Source organism: Molothrus ater, chromosome 28 (assembly GCF_012460135.2).
Source record: "Molothrus ater isolate BHLD 08-10-18 breed brown headed cowbird chromosome 28, BPBGC_Mater_1.1, whole genome shotgun sequence".
Taxonomy (NCBI): Eukaryota; Metazoa; Chordata; class Aves; order Passeriformes; family Icteridae; genus Molothrus; species Molothrus ater.
The window spans coordinates 3,151,880-3,172,171 of record NC_050505.2 but is presented as its reverse complement, the minus strand read 5'-3'; the positions used below and the strand labels follow the sequence as shown (position 1 = coordinate 3,172,171).

The 20,292-nt window shown below is 46.1% G+C and overlaps 1 protein-coding gene across 1 annotated transcript in view; it reads right to left on the bottom strand.

Annotated features, from left to right (window-relative positions):
* ADAM9 (ADAM metallopeptidase domain 9) overlaps positions 1–20,292 on the bottom strand; it is a 28,181-nt gene that overhangs the window by 4,618 nt on the left and 3,271 nt on the right. Inside the window, exons 2-19 of the mRNA XM_036396557.2 lie at positions 15,518–15,615; positions 14,931–14,995; positions 13,798–13,876; positions 12,355–12,431; positions 11,462–11,651; positions 10,622–10,687; positions 10,125–10,196; positions 9,031–9,200; positions 7,392–7,473; positions 6,410–6,543; positions 6,030–6,201; positions 5,829–5,921; positions 4,463–4,658; positions 3,183–3,288; positions 2,496–2,685; positions 1,792–1,872; positions 1,242–1,347; positions 118–256 (exon numbers count right to left, since the gene is read on the bottom strand). Of these exons, the coding sequence (XP_036252450.1) occupies positions 118–256; positions 1,242–1,347; positions 1,792–1,872; positions 2,496–2,685; positions 3,183–3,288; positions 4,463–4,658; positions 5,829–5,921; positions 6,030–6,201; positions 6,410–6,543; positions 7,392–7,473; positions 9,031–9,200; positions 10,125–10,196; positions 10,622–10,687; positions 11,462–11,651; positions 12,355–12,431; positions 13,798–13,876; positions 14,931–14,995; positions 15,518–15,615 (2,116 nt within the window). The remainder of the gene's footprint in view (positions 1–117; positions 257–1,241; positions 1,348–1,791; positions 1,873–2,495; positions 2,686–3,182; positions 3,289–4,462; positions 4,659–5,828; positions 5,922–6,029; positions 6,202–6,409; positions 6,544–7,391; positions 7,474–9,030; positions 9,201–10,124; positions 10,197–10,621; positions 10,688–11,461; positions 11,652–12,354; positions 12,432–13,797; positions 13,877–14,930; positions 14,996–15,517; positions 15,616–20,292) is intronic.

The window sequence follows — 20,292 nt, the reverse complement described above, 5'->3', positions numbered from 1 at the left end:
TGACATCCTGGGACTGGGATATGCCTCCACACTTTGGTATGACTGGTGTAAACAACCATCCACGGATTTTGCCCTGTTCCAGGGCGGAGGAGAAGGCAGAAAGGAGGAGGCACTCACGAGTGGCAGCGAGACATCAGCCTCCTGCAGCTCCTCTTCAGCCTGTCCCTCTTGGCAAAGGCCAGGGCAGCAGCCACGAGCAGGGGGAGCACCAGGAAGAAGAACACCAGGAGCCCATTGCGCAGAGAGGTGTCCTTGTCTGAGGGCACAAAACCACGGGGAAGAAATAAACCTTACAGCAGAGAATATGAGGTAGGAATGGTTCTGTAACTGCTTCCCATTTTTCACAGACAAAACCCCCAAGAATCCAAGAAGACAGATGCCCAAATAGATTCTTTATCTTTTAGAGCTGACACCCTGGGCTGCAGTAGCACATTAAATTAGGAGATAATCCTCATTTTTCATGACTGTAATGTTTCATTACTAAAGATTTTATGAGAGAGGAAAACAGAGCTTCTGCCTTTTGGTCTGATGTTAAATCTACCTCTTCTCCAGCCACTGTTTGCTGTAGACAAAGAACTTGGGCTCTTCATTTTGACATTTTTACATGCAGCAATTTCTCCCCTGCAGGCTGTAGTAAAACAGCCTTTCCCTTTTTCTGGCTGATGATTTGAGGGATCTGCCTGAGCTCCAGTGTGCTTCTCCAGCCTGCTATTGCATCAGAGTCCCTAGCCTTCCCAAACCCACACCAGCTTCTGAAAAACAGTCTTCAAGACCATTCTTGGAGCCCACAGAAGTTACACCAACCCCATCTTTATATACTCCACATGGACACAGCAAGTTTTCTCCAGATTAGAGCTTGGCTCTGGCTTCCTATTTCACCTTCAAACCCTCAGTGAGCAAAGCAAGCTTCCCAGCTCTGTCAGTTTGATTTCTCTTGTGCAGAAATCATGCTTCCCTTCACTGGAGCTTCCCTTCCAAGCCTGGATACAGAGAAATCCAAGAGGATCTTTGTTCTGAGGTGGCAGAAATCCCCTGAACTAAACCGGATCCTTACAGATCCCTAGCCCAGCACCCCGGGACAGAAGTGCAATGCCTTGAGCACAAAACCTCTGGCAGAATTCTTGGCCAGTGAAACCCAGATTTGCCTGGTGCATGCAGAGCCATGCACCAGAGTTCACCAACACGTGGGGCTGCCCTGGAGCACCCAGCCCCAGCCTAGCCCAGCCCTCACAGCCACTTGCCATTGTATGGAGGGCCACTGTCCACGCTGCCCCCGTAGCCTTTGGAGTCACAGAAAGGGGGAGCCCAGCCTGCTTCACAGTGGCAGTTCCTGTTGTTGTTGCACACCTGTATGCCAAAACACAAATACTCTACTCAGTAAGCTCCATTTCTGTGCATTTCAATCTGCTTGCAGCAGCCACGACCTGTTCTGTCCTTCGTGCTGCTCAGCCTGGAGACTTTTACCCAGTTACTCCACAGTCCTTGGCCAGGCATCCCAAGATTTCACATGACTGAGCACACACAGCACTGCTCAGGAAGAGCTTCCAAGGATTAGCTATCCCAACAGCTTACACACCATGGCTTTTACTTGTTTGTTTTTTTCTTTGTGAGATGCAGAGTCAAATTTCATTAGCAATACTGGAACTGGGAATTCTTGCCTGGCAGAGAGCTGTGTCAAAGATTTTTTTGACACTGCTACAGGTTCTCTTGCCTAGAGGCATTTTATAGAGAGTTTTACAGTTCGACAAAACAGAAAAATAAAGTTACTAATCACCTCTCTTCCCTGCTTACCCCATGCCCGTGGCACTGCTTCTCCACATCACAGTCGTAGTTCAGGACAGAGGCACTCACACACTGGAAGTGCCTGCAGATCTGGGGAACAGAAATGCACACAGATGAGGGATGATGGCATTTCAGTGCCCCTTTGCCTGCCCAGATCCCTGCTCCTGGGCCGTGCTTGCTGCCACAAAGCCTCACACACTCTCACTGATAATTCCAAACTCTGCAGAAACTCTGCTCCACAAAAGGCCTCTTAGCATGGGGCTGAGCTGGCACTGGAGCCTTTTGTCTCCAGTCTGAATGTAAAGGAACAGCAATTAAATTGTGCCCAGTAAGGACAAGTGGAATGCACATTCCTCTGCTAGGGCTAAGCTTCTGCACTCTTTAGTTTAGTTGGATTTTAATTGAAAGTTGTCTTCGAGGCATTTGTGTGGGCCTGCCTCTTCCTGCTCATTGACAGAGCAAAGTTCCTGGCTCTCAATGAACTCAATTTCTTTCGCTTCACCTACAAATGAAAGGCTCATTAAACGTCTGGTGCACATGCAGTGCAGTACTGGGCAGTGGGGGCAATCAGTGGACTCATTTCATTTCACATTAACTACAGGCATCCAAAAATAATGGCCATAACTATTCATGAAACAGTGCAGCTGAAAATTTTATTCCCATGAATACCCCAAATTATTACATTAGGGTATCATTTAAAAAATTGTTATTACCTTTCCATTACCACACTTGGTGCCTTCATTCACCATTCCTGGGTCTGGGACATCAGAGCCCAGCTGGAAATCCACTCCCCAGCACGTCTGATGGGTGCCTCTGATAGGAGTTTGGATAATAGCAGGCTTGATTCCAAACACAGGCATGGCTTTCACATTTTCACACTGCAGCTTCCCACACATGGCATTCCTACAACAGCAACACAGGAACACTGTAGTGACACTTGAATTTATTCTGAGAACGAGACTGCCATGTGCTTGATGCAATCTTTCCTTTCTACTGGAAGATACTACTTGAAAACAAAATTGAGGCAACTTGACAAATAAAACTGAACTGGGCTTCATTCCAGTGCTGCAAGAGTAGTTTATCCCTTCTTTCTGTAAGCTGTTGGAATCTCTACATTAAGGAAAACATGATGATTTGCTTCTCATCTTCCCATATGTGATCACTCAGGGAAAGCACAATCCTTGACAGGAGATGTGGAACACCCTCTCCTCAGCACAGCCCTGCATCCCTCCCCTGTAACATCCCAAACTGACACCACAGCACCCAAATACAGATTCCCAAACATGCATTTCAGCACTTCCCAATGCACTGGGCTCAACCCCAAACTGACACCACAGCACCCAAATACAGATTCCCAAACATGCATTTCAGCACTTCCCAATGCACTGGGCTCAACTCACCAGCTGGAACATTTCTTGTAGTCATGGCCATGGAAACCACAGTTGCCAAATCTGTCCCCCTTGGAATTCACTTCAGCAAAGCAAATGTTGGGGGCTGCTTTGGCTTCTGCAAACAACAGCCCAGCCCCAGAGAGAGGAGCCACGTTACCAGGCACAGAAACATCACCCACAGGATCTCCTGTACCCAGAGCAACTACCCTGCTACACCAAGGATTTGCAGCAGCGAGCTTAGGAACTTGGGCAAAACACTAAAGAAGTTACAGTGTCAGAATTACAAGGTTGCAAGTTTAAAAACTGAGGAAAACAGTTACTTAACCTGATATTTTTTGATATTTCTTTACAGACCTATAGAGCAGAAACCCCACTGTACCAGAAAATAAGTGCAACAAAATTATGACTTGGATCCCCAGCACAAAACTAAATGTAACACAGGAAGAATGCATGACCATGATGCTAAACCATTACTACCACTGCTCCAAATATTCTGCCAAAGCCAGCTGGTCTCTGTTAGTGACAAGGAAATAAATATATTTTAAATAAACTTAGTGTATTTATAGGAATGTGCCACCTGTTGATGGACTGACAAAAGGGAAATAAGCCTAGAGTTTTTCTCTTCAATGAGGTGAAAAGGCATCTCATAAGACTTAGGGGACTTCACTTCAAACTTAAGGATAGCTAATTGGATAAGAGCCAAAAAGTTTTGCTTGGGCAATTTACCAGAAAAAGAAGAGAACAAAGAAACTAATTGCTTTTGTGAGGTGTTTTACCAGGGGCAAGAGGGCCTCTTGCACCTGGCTCAGTTTTTCTCTGTAAAGAGTTTTGTGATTTTGCCTTTTATTAAAACCTTTTTGTTTCCAACACTACCACAGAAGCCATCCTGCTGATTCTATACCTTCTGAGGTAGCTGAGCTATCTTGGGTGTGAAATAAACCTCCAAGAGCTTGTGAGACCTGGCTGGAGGAGACCAATATTTCATGTATTCTTTAGTTACATCTCTTAGACTGTAACCCTGTGCCCTTCCTTACTGGAGCCAAAGATGTCCTGGCACTGAGAATTTTCTCTGTAAAGAGTTTTGTCATTTTGCCGTTTAATAAAACCTTTTTGTTTCCAACACTACCACAGAAGCCATCCTGCTGATTTTATGCCTTCTGAGGTAGCTGAGCTATCTTGGGTGTGAAACAGACCTCCAAGAGCTTGTGAGACCTGGCTGGAGGAGACCAATATTTCATGTATTCTTTAGTTACATCTCTTAGACTGTAACCCTGTGCCCTTTTCCTTACTGGAGCCAAAGATGTCCTGGCACTGAGCATCGTAGTACTGGCACACGCCGTTGTAGCAGTAAGCCTCCTGGTTGTGGCAGGGGTGCCCATTCTGCACGGTGAAATCTGGCTGGCAGAACTGGGAGGTGCCATTGCAGTACTCAGGGAGGTCACACTCGTTGGTGCTGGCACGACACTCTGTGCCTCCAGGGAGGAGCTGAGCAGAGAGGGGAGGGAAAATTGTGTTAGGAAAGAGGAATCTCAGAGCAGAGAGCGGTGCTGCACCTGAGCCACAACACGCCCCAAAGCAGGGACTGATCTGAATTCTGATCTGTGTGTCCTCGTGGGGCAGGTGTGAGAAACAACTGCTCACTTTGAAAGTTTAAAAAGGTTTATTAAACCTTAACAAAAATACAACAAAGGGCTACATAAGGAAAAAGTTGCAGTGCTGGGAAATGCCCCTTGTGCACACCATGACTTCAAGATGGATGCTCAGTCTTTTATACCCCTGGGGTTGCATCAGCAGCCCTGGCCCTTCCCAAAGTCTGTCACTCAGCTCTTCTCTGCCATTTATCACTGGAAACTGCTTTGGAACTGGATTGGAGCTCAGGTGTTGCCATGCTGCACCCCCTGAGCACCCCCAAGCTTTTCCATTCCCAGCTGCCCCAGGTAAGGGACACATGTGCAGCCTTCTTTTTGTCACCATCACATTTTCTGGAAAAATCCCTTTGCCAGGATTTCTCTCCTGGGAAGCTGAGAAGCCTCAGAGAAAAATGAAAACAATAATGATCTGATTTGCTTCTCCTGTGTTTTGCTGCTTTGGAATGTGGTTTGGACATTGTTTACCCACAGGTGATTGTTTCATTGGTTTCTGTGAATTGTTTTAACTTAATGACCAATCACCATCAGCTGTGTCAGGGCTCTGGAGAGAGTCAGGAGTTTTTCATTATTATCTTTTACCCTTCTGCCTGTATCCTTTCTCTATTCTTTAGTATAGTTTAGTACAGCATTCTTTAATATAATATAGATCATAAAATAATAAATCAGCCTTCTGGGAACATGGAGTCAGATTCTCATTCCCCCCTCTGTCTGGGGAACCCCGAAAATCCCACACTTTGTACCTGTCCTGGACAGCCCAGGCTGTCTGATGGCAACAATACAGGGGGGAAAGGGAACTATGGGGAGAACAGAGGACATCTAAACCACAACAACATAACTGTACATCTCTAAAGCTTTTCTTGATATTCACACAATAGTTACCATTTAATTGTGAGAGCCAATCATCTCATTATCCATCCATAACACAGGACAAGTCCCTCTCACAGATGCACTGACAAAGCCAATGCTCTCCTTTTCTCAACCTCCTCCCACCAGCACAGTCTCCTACCTGGCAGTTTTTGCAGCAGTCCCCATAAGCACATTCAGCACCAGATCGGAGCCTGCAAGTTCCTGGCTCGCAGCACGGATCACTCTCACATTCCTGAGGACACAAGGGCTGTGAATGTCACAAAATCTCCTCCTCTGTCACAAGCAGTCCCCTCTGAGCAGGGGCACAAGACTGGGATAAGTTACATACACAGCTACAAACCTTAGGAGAGCCACAGTCACACTCCTCCCCAGCATCCACCAGCTTGTTCCCGCAGTAAGGGACACTGTAGGTCTCATCAGGCTTTGGGACATTGAGCAGGCAGCTCCCACCTTTGTTGAGTGTCAGCTTCTCAAAGTCTTCTGCACTGCAGCTGCTGAAGTTCCTCGATCCCCTGCAATGGACAAAACGAGCTGAGCTTTACACCGAGCCAAGCCAGCGCCCCCTGTGTTTGCAGAACAAGGGGGACATTTACATCCCTCATTACAAGCACAGCAGGACTCTTTGCAAGGGAAATTTGAAGCTGAAAGTAATCCATAAAAACAAAGCACGTGGATAGGGCATTTTGAGCTTTGTTTGCCTTCCCTTGGTCAGCTACTTACGATGCTCCAGAGCTCATGATGCAGCTGCTTGCCCCACAGTGACAGACTCGTTCATCATCGTGGTTCATCCCCAGGTTGTGGCCAAGCTCGTGAGCCATGATGGAGGCAAACATCTGGATACTGATCCTTCCAAACTGCACAGGAGTGACACAGAAGGCTGTCAGCACAGAGCTTATCCTGACTAAGTCAAAGTGAGCCATAATGGAGGCAAACATCTGGATACTGATCCTTCCAAACTGCACAGGAGTGACACAGAAGGCAGTCAGCACAGAGCTTATCCTGACTAAGTCAATGTTTGCTTCTGTGCCAAGGAGACCCTTTTGCCATTCTGGCTCTACATTATCAGGATTCTCAGAGCAACAGTGCTGGATTTCCAACCAAGTACATGGAATTTGCTTAGCAGTAAGAGCCCTCAGAGAAACCTCTCTGGGACACTACCCAACAACCTCCACTTTCCAGAGCAGCTGCAACACTAACACAAAAACTAGAACTCTCCACACCAGCCCAATTCTCCTGAAATGTGCAAATTCCAGCACTTCTGTCACTGGTCCAAAGAAGCAGATTTCTGGGATTGTGAGTTATCTGACACCAGCAGCTTGGCTCATTAAGGCTCTGCAGTTTCATATAAAACATGGAGTGAACCAGCACTGCTCAGGGAGGTCACAACTGCAGGTCAGACAGCACAGGACAGATTTGAGAACACCCATAGCTCCCACAAACTTCTGAGGCAGAGATGCTTAAAACAACACAAAGAAATCCTCTTGTATGAGTACTGCACACTGAGCAGAGGAGAAGCTGAGCAGAAGATTATAGAGAAGTTGTGATCCAGATACCCTGAAAGTGTCAGAAATTGTTTGGGACAACCTAAGAGCCCCACTAAGCCACTTCAGCTTTGTTATGAAATACACTGTGCTTCCAGGAAGATTTTCAGAGTGCAAACTCTGACCTCAATCACGTTCAGAGATCACTGAAGAAATCTCACCACGTTGATGCCTCCTGCATGGCTCTTGGAGCACACTGTTCCCACATAGGCCATTCCAGCTGTGCCACCAAAACCCTTCTTCCTGCAGTCATGAAGAGAAAGGAGAGGCCGTCATCTGTCTGTACAGACACCCAGAGTCCATAGCAGCACACCACTCCTGCCTGTGGGGCACAAATCCTGCTGCTCCAGCTTCCCTAGGCTAACACAGGAGCACTGCTACTCACTGCAAGCACAAATGGCACCACTAAAGCTTTTGCTGGCTGCTCAAGATTCCTTTCCTCTGTGAATTTAAACCAAGAGAAATTCAGCCTCTTCCACATCATCCCTGTGCATGTAAGGAGCACAGGCACTACAGCTGTGAGGCAGCTCTGGTGTTTTGGGGTCTCTCTGCCGTGGGTGCCCAAGACAGAGAAGTCCAATTAAGCCCGACCTGTCCAGGCCCCTCAGGCAGACTTAGCAAGCAGTTCAGCTCTTAGTGATTATCAGCTCATTAGTGATTTCAGCTCTTTAGCTTGCTAAGTGGCAGGGAGAGAGAGGGGGAGGCTGTATGAGGTTCCACAGAGATGCCTTTATTGGTATCTTCTGCAAAGGTTCTCAGAGACAGCTCTTCTGCCAAACTGGGCAAAAGTGGGGTTTTTTATAGGGTACAGGAGTTTTGGAAACTATCCAGTGGTGAGGGTCCTATAGGCTTACAGAGAGATAACAAGGGTCTGAGGGCAAAGAGGGGCTTCTAAGGTCCAGTGATCATGGCCAGGCATTTCCCGACTTAGGCTGCTGAAAGCCATGGAGGCACTGCAGGCCCTGTGCCTGCTCCACAGCTGGGCTGAGCAGGCAGGGACAGAAGGAACTTCCTGGTGTTAGGAAAATTAATCTACAAACACCAGAGGTTTATGTCCAAAAAGGAGACAGAGGAGTCCTTTGACTTTATTCCAATCAAGGGAGAGGCCATGGGGCATCCCCCTGGGGTCTCTGAAGAGAGCAATTTTTGGAGGACGCAGCCTCCCTTTTTATCCCAATTTCCAGCCACATTTCCCTTCTCTCTTTCCCCATTGGCTGAGGTACTTGAGAAGTTCAGACTTCCCAGAATACCCAATCCCAAGGATTTCCCTCTAATGTATAACCCTCTCTTTTAATTTTTAATTCTTACTGAATTTAAGGGTTTTTCCCCCACTTCTGAGGTACTTGAGAGGTTCAGACTTCCTGGAACACCTGATACCGAAGATCCCCCTCTAATGTATAACCCTTGCTTTTAATGTTTAATTCTTACTGAATTTAGGGGTTTTTCCCCTTTTCTGAGGTACTTGAGAAATTGTACTTGTACAATTCCTGGAACACCTGATCCTAAAGATTCCCCTCTAATGTATAACCCTCCCTTTTAATTTTTAATTCTTACTGAATTTAGGGCTTTTTCTTCCCCATTGTTTCTTTCATCTTTCAATGTCTAATTTCATTGATCATCAACCCTAAAGTTTATTTGTAAAAGCAAATCTCTTTTTCCATTCATCAATCCGTGGAACCCTTCCCATTGTTTCTTTCATCTCCCAGTGCTGCTTTTATCTCCCAGCAGACCCACAGCTTGTTTGGAAACACAAATCCCCCGCTCCTCTCACTGGGAGCAGAGGGAAGGAGCTGCACTCACAGGACAAACTGGGCGCTGTCGTGCCTCCGCCGCAGAACGAGGTTCTTCTCTCGCCACTGCACAAAATTTGCCAGCACATCCCCAGCCCCCCCATCAGTGCTGATGATGTTCTCGTGCTTCCAGATCTCCAGCCCAACCAGCACGATGCGGATGTTGAGCATAACGTACATCTGGGGAGAAAAACAGGAGAAATATTTGTTAATAGCTACAGACAAAAACAAGTGTCCGGTGTCTTGTATTTGTGGGGTGTCTTGTGGCAGGAGGAATGGTGAATCTGATTCCATGTTCTCAGAAGGCTAATTTATTATTTTATGATGCTATATTATATTAAAGAATGCTATACTAAACTAAAGAATACAGAAAGGATACAGACAGAAGGTTAAAAAGATAATAATGAAAACTCCTGACTCTTTCCAGAGCCTCAACAAAGCTTGACCAGGACTGGCCATTAAAACAATTCACATGAAACCAATGAAACAATCACCTGTTGGATAAACAATCTCCAAACACATTCCAAAACAGCAAAACACAGGAGAAGCAAATGAGATAATTATTGTTTTCCTTTTTCTCTGAGGCTTCCCAGGAGAAAATCCCGGGCGAAGGGATTTTTCAGAAAACATGACAGTGACACTGCTGTTATAGATCTTATTGCAAGCACCCATCTTTTCTGTGTGGGATTGAGGGTTTTTTTCACAGCTAGTACACAACTGGAACCACCAGAATGCATTTTCCCTGTGATTCAGACCTTCATTAGCTACAGGATCAATGCTTAAATGCCACACTGGCTCCATTGTAAGACAACACCAACCAGAAATAAAAAGAAGTCTCAATTCTGACCAATATCACGTGAAATAGCAGAGTTCCAAACATGCCTTTACACAGACATAAGAATTGCAGTAATTGCAACAATCTGTCCCTGTCACTTGCTGGATGTAGCACAGCTTGGAAGAGTTTCCTAAACTAATTCTCAAGGTGGGTAAGTGCAGATGAATGTAGAGATGGAAAAGCTTTCATGGGGACGCATTCCCCAAAGTGGTACCAGAACAGACCCCAAGGTGGACATTTCCAAAAGGCAGAGCATCCCTCCTACTCACACTGTCAAGGAAGTTGGCCAGCTGCACCATGTGTTCTCTTACTTCTGTTTCACTCTTCCCAAAATCTTCAAACTGCAAGACAAAGAAACTTAGCTTCGTGAAGAGAAGAGACAGAGACAACAGTTAGAAAAAGGAACAGAACATTTGTGCCTGGCTCCAAATCTCCAAGAAAATGCAAACCAATTCAGCAACATCTTCACTGGTACTGCTCAGCAGCTCAGTATTCCAAAGACAACAGCAAAGGCAGCTTTTACCACGTGCTTTCCTTACATCAGGAGATTCCTTGCTAACAGAACCTCTCCCTGTCTGATGGCTGACTTCTTTTCTGAGGAGGATTGCATTGCACACATTTAGCCCTTTCCAGGGTAGCATATTTGTACAACTTGGGTAAATTGTCAAGTGTTTTTCAACAATCCAATTGGGAGTAATGAAATCTGAGGGCTTTCCAGGCCCACTCCTGAAGAGAGGGAAAAAGAAAAAACAGACAGAACTCCCACCTTTTCTTTATCCACAACTATGAACAGCTCCACATATCTTGTCTGGTGCAGGACCGCCCTCTTTCTCTGGGGAAAAAAAAAAACAAAACTGTTTTAGACAACTTCAGATTTATTAGTTCAAGTGTAAACAAAAAAACCCTCATGACACTGTCCTATTTCCCTTGATACCACCAGTGGTTTGAGACACACCCAAAGCACACAGTGCCAAACTCAAGCAGTGTAATCCAATGCAATGAGAGTCTCTGTGTTTCACACTAAAACTCAGCTGCACAACGACTCCCCTTGTCTCAAAAGCAAGGCACCTCTGCACAGCTTGCTTTGAAAAGTCACCACACACTGAGATAAAGGGGCAGAAAGATTCTACCAGCAAATACCAATGACTTTGATGTGAAACACAACATTTCTTCATTCTCCTGCTTTCATTTCAATCTTGTTCCTGTACAGACAGTCCTTGAAGGACAAGGGGGACTTCACAGCAAACTGCTACTGGGAGGGTGATGATGGTGAGGAGGATGGAATAAACATGACAATATTCTCCTGGCTCCTGATGCAGCACTTTGTTAACAAGCCTCTCCACGATGAGGGTCATGCTCCTGCCCTTAGAAGTCCCCCAAAAAGATTCTGGGAATATTCTAATCAGCTGCCCCACCCTCACTGCCATGTGCAGAAGCAGGAGGAGACTGTGGCTGCTTTGGGGAAGAAACTGAGTTGTCCTGTAGAGCAAACCCCCCAAATCATAAACCTTTAGGTATGCACTAAGTCCCAGGAAATCTGATAAGCTGCTTCCACACTCTTACATGAACTCACAAAACCCCTTGTGTGGGACTGGGGAGGACTTACCCGCAGCAGCTGGGTCATACTGGGATGGAGCTCTCCCTCTGCATGTTCCCCTTCCTGGCCTGCAGTGGTTACTCCACACCCTGTGGGCTCTTTCTTCACATTATCCAGTCGATATAAAATGTGTTTAGAGCCAGAGGAGGGATCCATGGGCTCAATCCCATAGGTGACATTCCCTATTGTCACCAAACCCCTAAAATAAGGCAGTGTGTAAGAAATCTGGCACTGAGCACAGAAGAGAAGACAGTAACCCATCATTTTATTTTACTGGATAACCAAAGCCTGCCTATACCTCAGTTCTTGTGAACCAGCACACTTCACCTCACTTCACAATTCTACATTTCCAAAGGCCTTTCACTGAGCTGGGCCTTACAAAGGCAGGACATTAAATACCTGTGTAAGGCTCTGCAATGCTCTAGGAATTACATCACAGGTCTTTTAGTTCAAATACACTATTGCCACTCTGGTGCCTGACATGGCCCTGCAAAAAATCAATGGCACACAATAAATGGCAATTAGCCCAAAGTAGAAAACAATTCCATCAAACTTGATGTGCATAAGGTTTAGGACCAATTTTGTGAAATTTGGAGACTAGTGTTTAACATTCCACTTCTGCAATAGGTACAGTTGTCATGACTATCTGTGTAAGTTAAAAAATAACTTATTTTTTAAGTTATTTTGCAAATACACATCAAAACCAACTTAATGCATTCTGGTAACAATCTGCATTAATAACTTATTTGATGGTACTTCAAATATCTGTGAACTCCTTGAATAAAAGGACACCAGCACCAAGGCAGCTCAGTGCAGCCAGTGACAGACAAAGCAGCAGAAGTGGGTTTTGGCTTCAGCAGCCCCAATGTGAGAGCAGGGACACAAAGGAGGAGTTGTGCTACCTGAGCCCTGAGCAAGTGCTGACAGCCACCAGGGAATCCAGGGTCCCCTCCACGAAGCCCTGATAGTGGCAGTGATCCTGGGCAGGAAAACAAGGCTGCATTATCAGGGGTTTCAGGCATCCCTGCACAGCCAGGGCAACCTCTGAGCTGCCACTGACCAGCAGTGATCACAACTCAAGAACACAGCATGTATGAAGTTCAATTTACCACATCTGGATTTCTTGATTTGACCTAGGCTATCCCTCTCCTGTTCTGTCCTCCACCCTGCCTCAAATATTTTGAGGCCAGCCCCTCCCTCCTGATTTGGGCCAAATTACCCTTCAGTCTTCTGGCAGAAAGTTCTGGCTTGTCTGTCACCTCTCTGTAGCAGGAGGAGGGACCTGCTGTGCCCCCCAGCTGAACTGTGCTGCACAGTGCAGCCCTGACACGTGGGCATACAAACTCTGGAAAGCAGACAAGGGGGAGCATAGGGAAATACACCCCGTTTCCTCTGGCAAGGGCATCTTTAGACATTGATAGAGGGGGCTACAATACAGGTTCTGTCTCCTGTTGCTCAGCAAGGAATGCAGAAAGCACAGAGGGTTTGTGCTAATTGTTCAGGGCCAGTGTGACTTCTGTGACCTAATGCTGAAAAAGCATTTTTCCTCTCAGCAATCCTTTTTAACTAGGAAGCAAACAGTCCTTTGACTCAGGTGCTCTATTTTCAAGAACAAGATCCTATGAATCATGGATGACTAATACTTCCCTTTCAAAGGAACCACACTGATCCCTAAGAGTGAAACCATTAGGAAAGCTCTCTTGCATTTTGTATCACACAACCTGCTTTCAATTCTACATTTCCAAAGGCAACACATCAGGCCTGCTTGTACAGAATGAGGGCTGCAAAGCTTTTTGTGGAGTGACTCCAACACTGCACAGATCCCATCCCTCCCAAAGGTCCTTCAGATTTGGTGCATCCCCTCCAGCAGCTCCCACCTGTCAAGACTCACAGAGTTTTTAGTTCCTAAAATCCATCCCTGCTGAATGGATGGGCCAGTGACCCACAGCTCACTGTGCCTTAGGGCACATCTGGAAGCTCATTGTGTGCAACAAAAAAGAGCAAAGTTGCCTTTTCAGCCCCCAGAGCCACCAGCCCTGCACTGGGCTGTGGGACAAGGACAGCAGCACCCCAATAATGAGACACCAACAGCTGAGAGCTGCACTGCCTTGTAGAGAGGAGCAGCTTCTAATGAGACAGCAACCACCTCCACAGCAGAAAATACAGGTTTTTCACAGGTTAGAGCCTCATCTAAAATGAAGGACTCTCTCCAGGAAGAGGGCAGTGGGTACTGAAGGGGGCCCAGCAGAAAATACAACTATCCTTTTGTAATCCCAGCTCCCTCATCCCACAAAAGCTCTGTTCCAGTCACCCTCAGTGAGGGTATGAATAGAAGGAAGTCCTACCTGGACATCTGGATATTCCAATTGCAACTTTCCCTCCTTGTCATAGGTATAAACTGTGAAATCTTTGGGCAGCAGTTCTCTGCAATGACAGGGGACAAGGAATACAAGAGGAATTTCATGGAATGGCTGTGACATTGGAACAGAGCAGTAAGATGGCCCTAATCAAAAGTGTGAGAAATATGTAAATTGAAATTAAATAAGGAAACATTAAAAAGGAAAATCCTCAAAAATTAACAAAGAAACAGTATATTTTCACAGCAAAATTCAAGAGAACAGAATGGCAGAACTGCTAATGAAATCAAACAAACCACCTCACCTCAGAGAGGAGAACAAGCAGCAAAACCCATTAAACTGTGCTAAAACCCTGTTTCCAAGCAGAAAAAAAAAAATCTAGCCCTCAGTCTGCTGCATATGCCTTTTCCTCCCCAGTCTGAGGAGGAAGTGCATTGGAAAGTCTCCCACGACCAAGACTGCTGCACCATCCTGGTAATTCCATTGATGTGGTGCAGCTGAATTCCCACATTTCTGAGGGTCAGGGCCTTGGCAAGTGGCAGCTGGAGCTCCCCAAGGGTTTGCACAGTTGTGTTTCTATCACAAGGGCAGCAGTGGCCTGGTAAATGACCATGTGCTGGTGCTGCAGGTGGCCCTTAAACCCCAGACAGACAGACAGACAGACAGAGTCTGTATCAGCTGTGAGGTGTCAGCATTCAGACCTTGGAGAGAGTCAGTTTCCTCATTTATTACTGTCCTTGTGCTACTGAGACAGGAAAACCCACAAAACTAAAACAATAAACAAGATCCAGACAAAAGTGAAAATATTTACTTGAAATCCAGTTCAGCTTGTTTATTTTTAGCTGTGAATGGAAAGAGTTGTAGATTCCCTGGGTCTCCTCAGAGTAATCTGCAGCTTCCTGCTCTGAAGGGGGTTCCCCAGGGCTGCAGGAATCAAAAACCATCTCTGGCTGATGGCCAGGACCACTAGGACTCAATCTTTTCCCACTGTGCAGAGCTGGGATGTACCTGCACTTCCCACACAGAAGCCCAGGATTCAAAACCCCTGTGCTACCTGCCAGCTTCTCATCTGGACACAACAGTTTGGGTAATTGAATAATTGAAAGAAGTTCATCACTTACTTGTTCTTTTCTAGATGAATGGTGTATTCTTTTCCCTCAATCTCAACAGCATATGACACCTTGTTCTGAATATAAAGAAAGGTGCATTTTATTCATGTTAGTGAATAAAAGAGTCTTTCAAACCAACAACAAAGGAGGAGCCTGAAATTTATTTTATAATTGTCCCTGCCTTGAGAACTTAGCATCTCTTCCTGTGTGACTGGGGAAAAAATCCCATGAAGGAAATGGTTTCAAAATAGAAATGGAAACGGTTTCAAAATAGAAATGTGGTTTTCTTATTCTGTCCTTCTAAAACTTCCACAGAAAAGTTCCAAGACAGAACCAGAAAAGGACAACACAGTTTTTTTACTGAACATGATGCAAGTTTTACACCCAGACCAAAAATCCACTGCAGCAACTTGTGACCTCTGGAGGAGGGAGGTACTCCTGTCCCAGCAGTGCCAGAGGTGATGCTCTCTGCAAGGACAGACATTTCCCTGCTGCCAGGTGCATCCAGCAGCATCCCACAGGCATTTCAGGTCAGTTTTGGGTGGACTTTATTTGGAAATGGACACTAAAGTGAAGATTTGTCTCAGACTGCCCAGTACCTGTACGGAGGAGCTGTTGGAAGCCTCTCGCCTTTCTCTCCCCAATCTCTGTGGAGTTACAACTTCGTAGGAAGTGAGCAGGGAAATCTCCTGGAAACCTGGAGAGCAGAACAGAAACATTGGCTAAAGAAACAAAGCAACCAAGAGGATGAAGCACAAGGAAGAAAACACTACCTGAGGAGAAGTCCACACACAGAAGAGCACAGGGCAAGGCACACTTGGATCGCCTTGCAAGGGGCCAGAGAAAAACAACACACAAACAGCAGAGGAGACACCAATTCTTCCTGAAAGTTTTGAGTTGAAATCTTGACATTCCAAATACTGGCTTACCAGCACCACCACTCTTCACCAGCAGAATCAGCACAGCAAGGGATGCCCAGTGTCAAACCAAGTGCTCTGTGCTGCAAAGCTGCAGAACCACCCCGTGCAGCCTCTCTCAAGCAGCCCCAGCAGCTCCTGCCCTGCCCATGGCACAGCTGAGCCTCACAGCCTGGCCCTGCACAGCCAAACTCCTGCCCCAAGGCTGGTGCTACTATTTATTATGCTTTTAGAGAGCTCCCAAGGGCCTCATCAAAACAACTGAGGTGAGACAAATCCCTGCAACAAAGAAGCTGTCACAGATCCCTTTATATATTATCAGACAGATCCCCTGCACCAAACAAGTCCACAGTCCAAGCTCCCTTTATCAGTTTTTGCAAGCTGTTTTATATTAACTATGTAAACAACAATAAATTGTGCATGCAAATTACTTTTCCCATCAGTGGTGGCATCTTCCTGGTGCCTGGCTCACAGCCACTCACCCAGGAATCAGGAGGTTGGCCAAGGCAGATCAGGCAGCATCCAGAGAAATAGTTTTAATATTAATAGTTTAAAAATAATAATAGTTAAAAATAATAATAGTTTAAAAATAATAATAGTTTAAAAATAATAATAGTAATAATAATAATAATAATAATAATAATAATAATAATAATAATAATAATAATAATAATAATAGTTTAATATTCCAGAGAAATAGCTTTCCTGGCTCATGGCAAGGGAATGAATGAGCTCATCAAGAGGAGTCTGAGCTTCCCAACAAAGGCAGGGGGAAGGGAACAGTTATCCTCACTGTCTGTCTCCAGAAATCATCACCATGTCTGGGTGAGCAAGTGTTTGGTGTCCAAGACCCTCCAAAATCTCTCAAGTGGGACTGAGATGCTGCATCCAGTTAAAACCAGCCCCTCTGAGCACTCCAAACCTCACACTCCGTGTCCAAATGGCCTCTGGCTTCTCTAAGTTGCAGGACAGCACTGTGAGCCCAAAGCTCCATGAGAGGCCTGCTCCATGCTTTGGAAAATGGGCAGGCTTGAAATGCTACGGGTTCCCCAAAAAGGACCAGGCTGCAGTGGCTTTCAGGAGATGCCTTCCCCTCCCTGGCAAGCTGACACACATCATCATCCTCCCCTTGGGGAGCACTCAAAAAGAAAAAAGCAAGTCCCTTGCACACTCCTCCTATCGCCAGCCAGGGGCTGTGCACAAATCACAAACGGGACAGGACTGCTGGGAACGTGCCTTGAGCTGTTTGATTTTCCAGCATCAGTCTCATTCCATGGTTATGACAATGGGAAGATGCCACCAGCTCACATCCCAGGCAGCAGACCAAGAACTCAATGTTACAACTCACTTTATAAGTGTTTTGACCAATCCCACAAAGCAAAAGCACATTGACAGTAGTTCTATCCAACCACTGTAAGCACAGGTACCTGTGGTTAAACAATGCCTGCTTATTTCAAATACAATCCCTGCTTGTGAGCCTTCAAACACAATGCTCAGAGCTCCATTATTAAGCTTAGAACTTCTTAATATCTCTCTAGATAAACTTTTCTGTAGTTTAGGGAGTTATTCTAGACAAGCATTATTACACAGACCATTGTTCTATTTGTCCTTGCTTTTCTACATTTTACATAATTTTTCTGCTGCCCAATCTCATGGCTACTGCTCAGCTCCAATCACAGTTCTGCTGTCTCTGAGGCCTTTTGCAACTTTCCCAAACCTTTCTGATTTTATGGATTCCCACACTTCCCACCACTATCCCTGAAGAACGAGCCATCAGCTCACTGCCAGCTTCCCTCCTGTCCCAGCACACGTGGCCATGGCAGGAGGCCTCAGATGCCCTCTCCTGCTCTGCCACACAGAATTTCTGTCACCAGAGCACAGGCACAGCCCCACTGCTCTCAGGAACTCACACAGGGCACACACTGCAGCACAACTTTCATTACTGTGGTGTTTGTAGACAAAAAGGTATTTATTTGCTATTAGAGTAGACATAGTACAATACAACAACAAAAAAAAAAAGTAGACATTAAAAGTATTAAAAAGTAGACATTAAAAGTATTAAAAAGTAGACATTAAAAGTATTAAAAAGTATTAAACTAATACTACATTAAAAGTATTAAAGTAGACATACAATACTACAAAAGTATTTGTCGACTATTAAAAAAGCAGAGATAAAATTCCTGAAAACAGCCCCTGACATTCACTGGCTACAGAACACAGTGTCAGTACCTCCCTGGCCAGAAAACAAGGGAGGGAAGGGCTGCTTCCTTCCCTGGAATGAACCACCAAAAGCACACACTGCAGCAATCACTTCTGTCCATTTGTCATTTCCCAGCACACGCTCCAGCCAGCCCTGGGCTCCTGCTCTGCCCTTGTCCCATCCCCAGTGCCCTTCCCACCCTCAGCAGAGGGGTGGAACACTCAGGCCAGGCTCTGCAGGCTAAAAAATTAAAAAGAGGAAACTTCATACTGTGGCATGTTACACACAGCAGGTGACACACAGAGCAGGGCACAGCCAGCCTTGGCAGTGCCTGGGACTGACACCTTTGCCCAAGAGCTGCTTGGAGGCAGAAAACAAGTCAGTGAATCATCACATGAAGCACAACTGGGAGGGGTTTCTGGGAAGAGCACAACTCCAAGAGGATCCTCTTAGAGCAACAGCACTGAAAGAGGCCAATTTTTGAGTCTCTGAGTGCTCTGACAGTTCTCTCCCCACTTTGTGCCCTCCTTCCCATCCTTCACCACCCCGGTTTGGGAGGTGGTGGGGGTGGCAGTCTCCAGCAGGTATGTCCCTGGCACTGCCCCTCACTTCCCAAAGCAGCTGTTTCCATGCCAAGTGCCCTGGGCAGCATCTCACACATCCCCAGCAACCCTTAGAGAGGGCACAGAGCCCATCAGAGAGGGCACAGAGCAGTTCAACAAAAACCCCACCCAAGGGACAAGTGCAGCCAAGCAGAAAGCCAAGCCTGCTGCCACAATTTCCTCCTACAAAGGCCAGGTTGAGTTTGGGATCAATTTTTCAGCAAGTTACAGGACTTGTAATAGTCAGGTGCTTTCTGGCAGCTGCTGGAGCTGCACCACATCACTGCTGAGGACAGGACATGCTGATGACCCATTTCCTTCTGAGATTTTCTTTCTGATCAGAAGAACACAACTGCATCCATGACCGTAGTTATCTCATCTGATCTCATTAAAGGCTACCATTAATTACCAAGCACTGGAGACAACTAGGAAGATGTGATTCATCTTCCCCTCCCCACCCCAAATCCACCAGAGGAATTCCATGCATGCTCCACAGGCATGCAGGAGCTTGAAAAGCACCAGAACACATCACAGCCATAATGATTCTCCAGACACTGAGGGAACCTCTGGGGGTGTTCAGGTGTTCTGGAGGTGCCTGACAGGTAAGATCTGCATTCAGCAAAGGTCAGACTGCAGCCCCTGTCTTGCTAGACCTTGGTGTGCCCATTGGCTCAGTGACAGAATCAGAGCACACAGCTACATCCACTTACTCACTCACCCTTCCCCTCAATCACCATCCTTCCTGAGCTGTGACTCCTTCCCAAGGAAGGTCAAAGATACACTCTTCAACGGAAGAAAAAAAAAATTAAAAAGAGGAAACTTCATACTGTGGCATGTTACACCACAAAACAAGCTAATTTTATAAAAACAACTCAGCAGCATGTGAGCAGGACAGCTGCTAACACCAAAACTCATTATGTTAACTGTGGTTATCATCAATTGATTACAATTAATAGCTGAGGTCAGCTTCCACACTTTGGCAGGGGATTGCTCACCAGAAGTGCCAAAGGCATTACACAGCCAGGACAGCTCCACATGGAGCATTCCTGACCCAGCCATCAGCTCCTTGTGCTTCAAGCTGCACTCTGAGCCCAGAGCAGGGCAGCCATTCACCCCCCTCCCTCCAGCTCCACATCTTTAGATTTCCTGCTGTAATATTTGTATCTCCCTTCCTGCAACTAAGGAGCATCAGCATTCAGTATTTCCTTACACCTCTGCCTGTCCATATCAGGCTGCTCTGGCTCCACTACCCCAAAAACCCCACAACAGGACACAGCAGCCCAGTGAGGCCTCACACATACCAAGGCACACATGCTGTGTGTGTTTATGGATCTCCACAGGTTAAACTCACCCTCAAAACAGAGGGCACACACCTGATTCACTTGTCATTTAACCCATGCTCCTGCTCCCCATTTTTCACCCTCTGGTACAGAAATTGTTTCCACCTCAGCAGAACACTTTGCACCATCCTTTCAAAGCCACTTATCTCTGACAGACACTTCTCTCATGCTCAGATCACTGGGACTGCTATCCCAGTCCTTATGGAGCCTGAATCCCATCTGACTGGGGGGTACCAGCTGCCAGCTCAATCTGCACTCTCCAGATCCTATTTTCAGAATCGTACAGGAGTTTGCCAAGCAGTGTCTGAGGAGAAA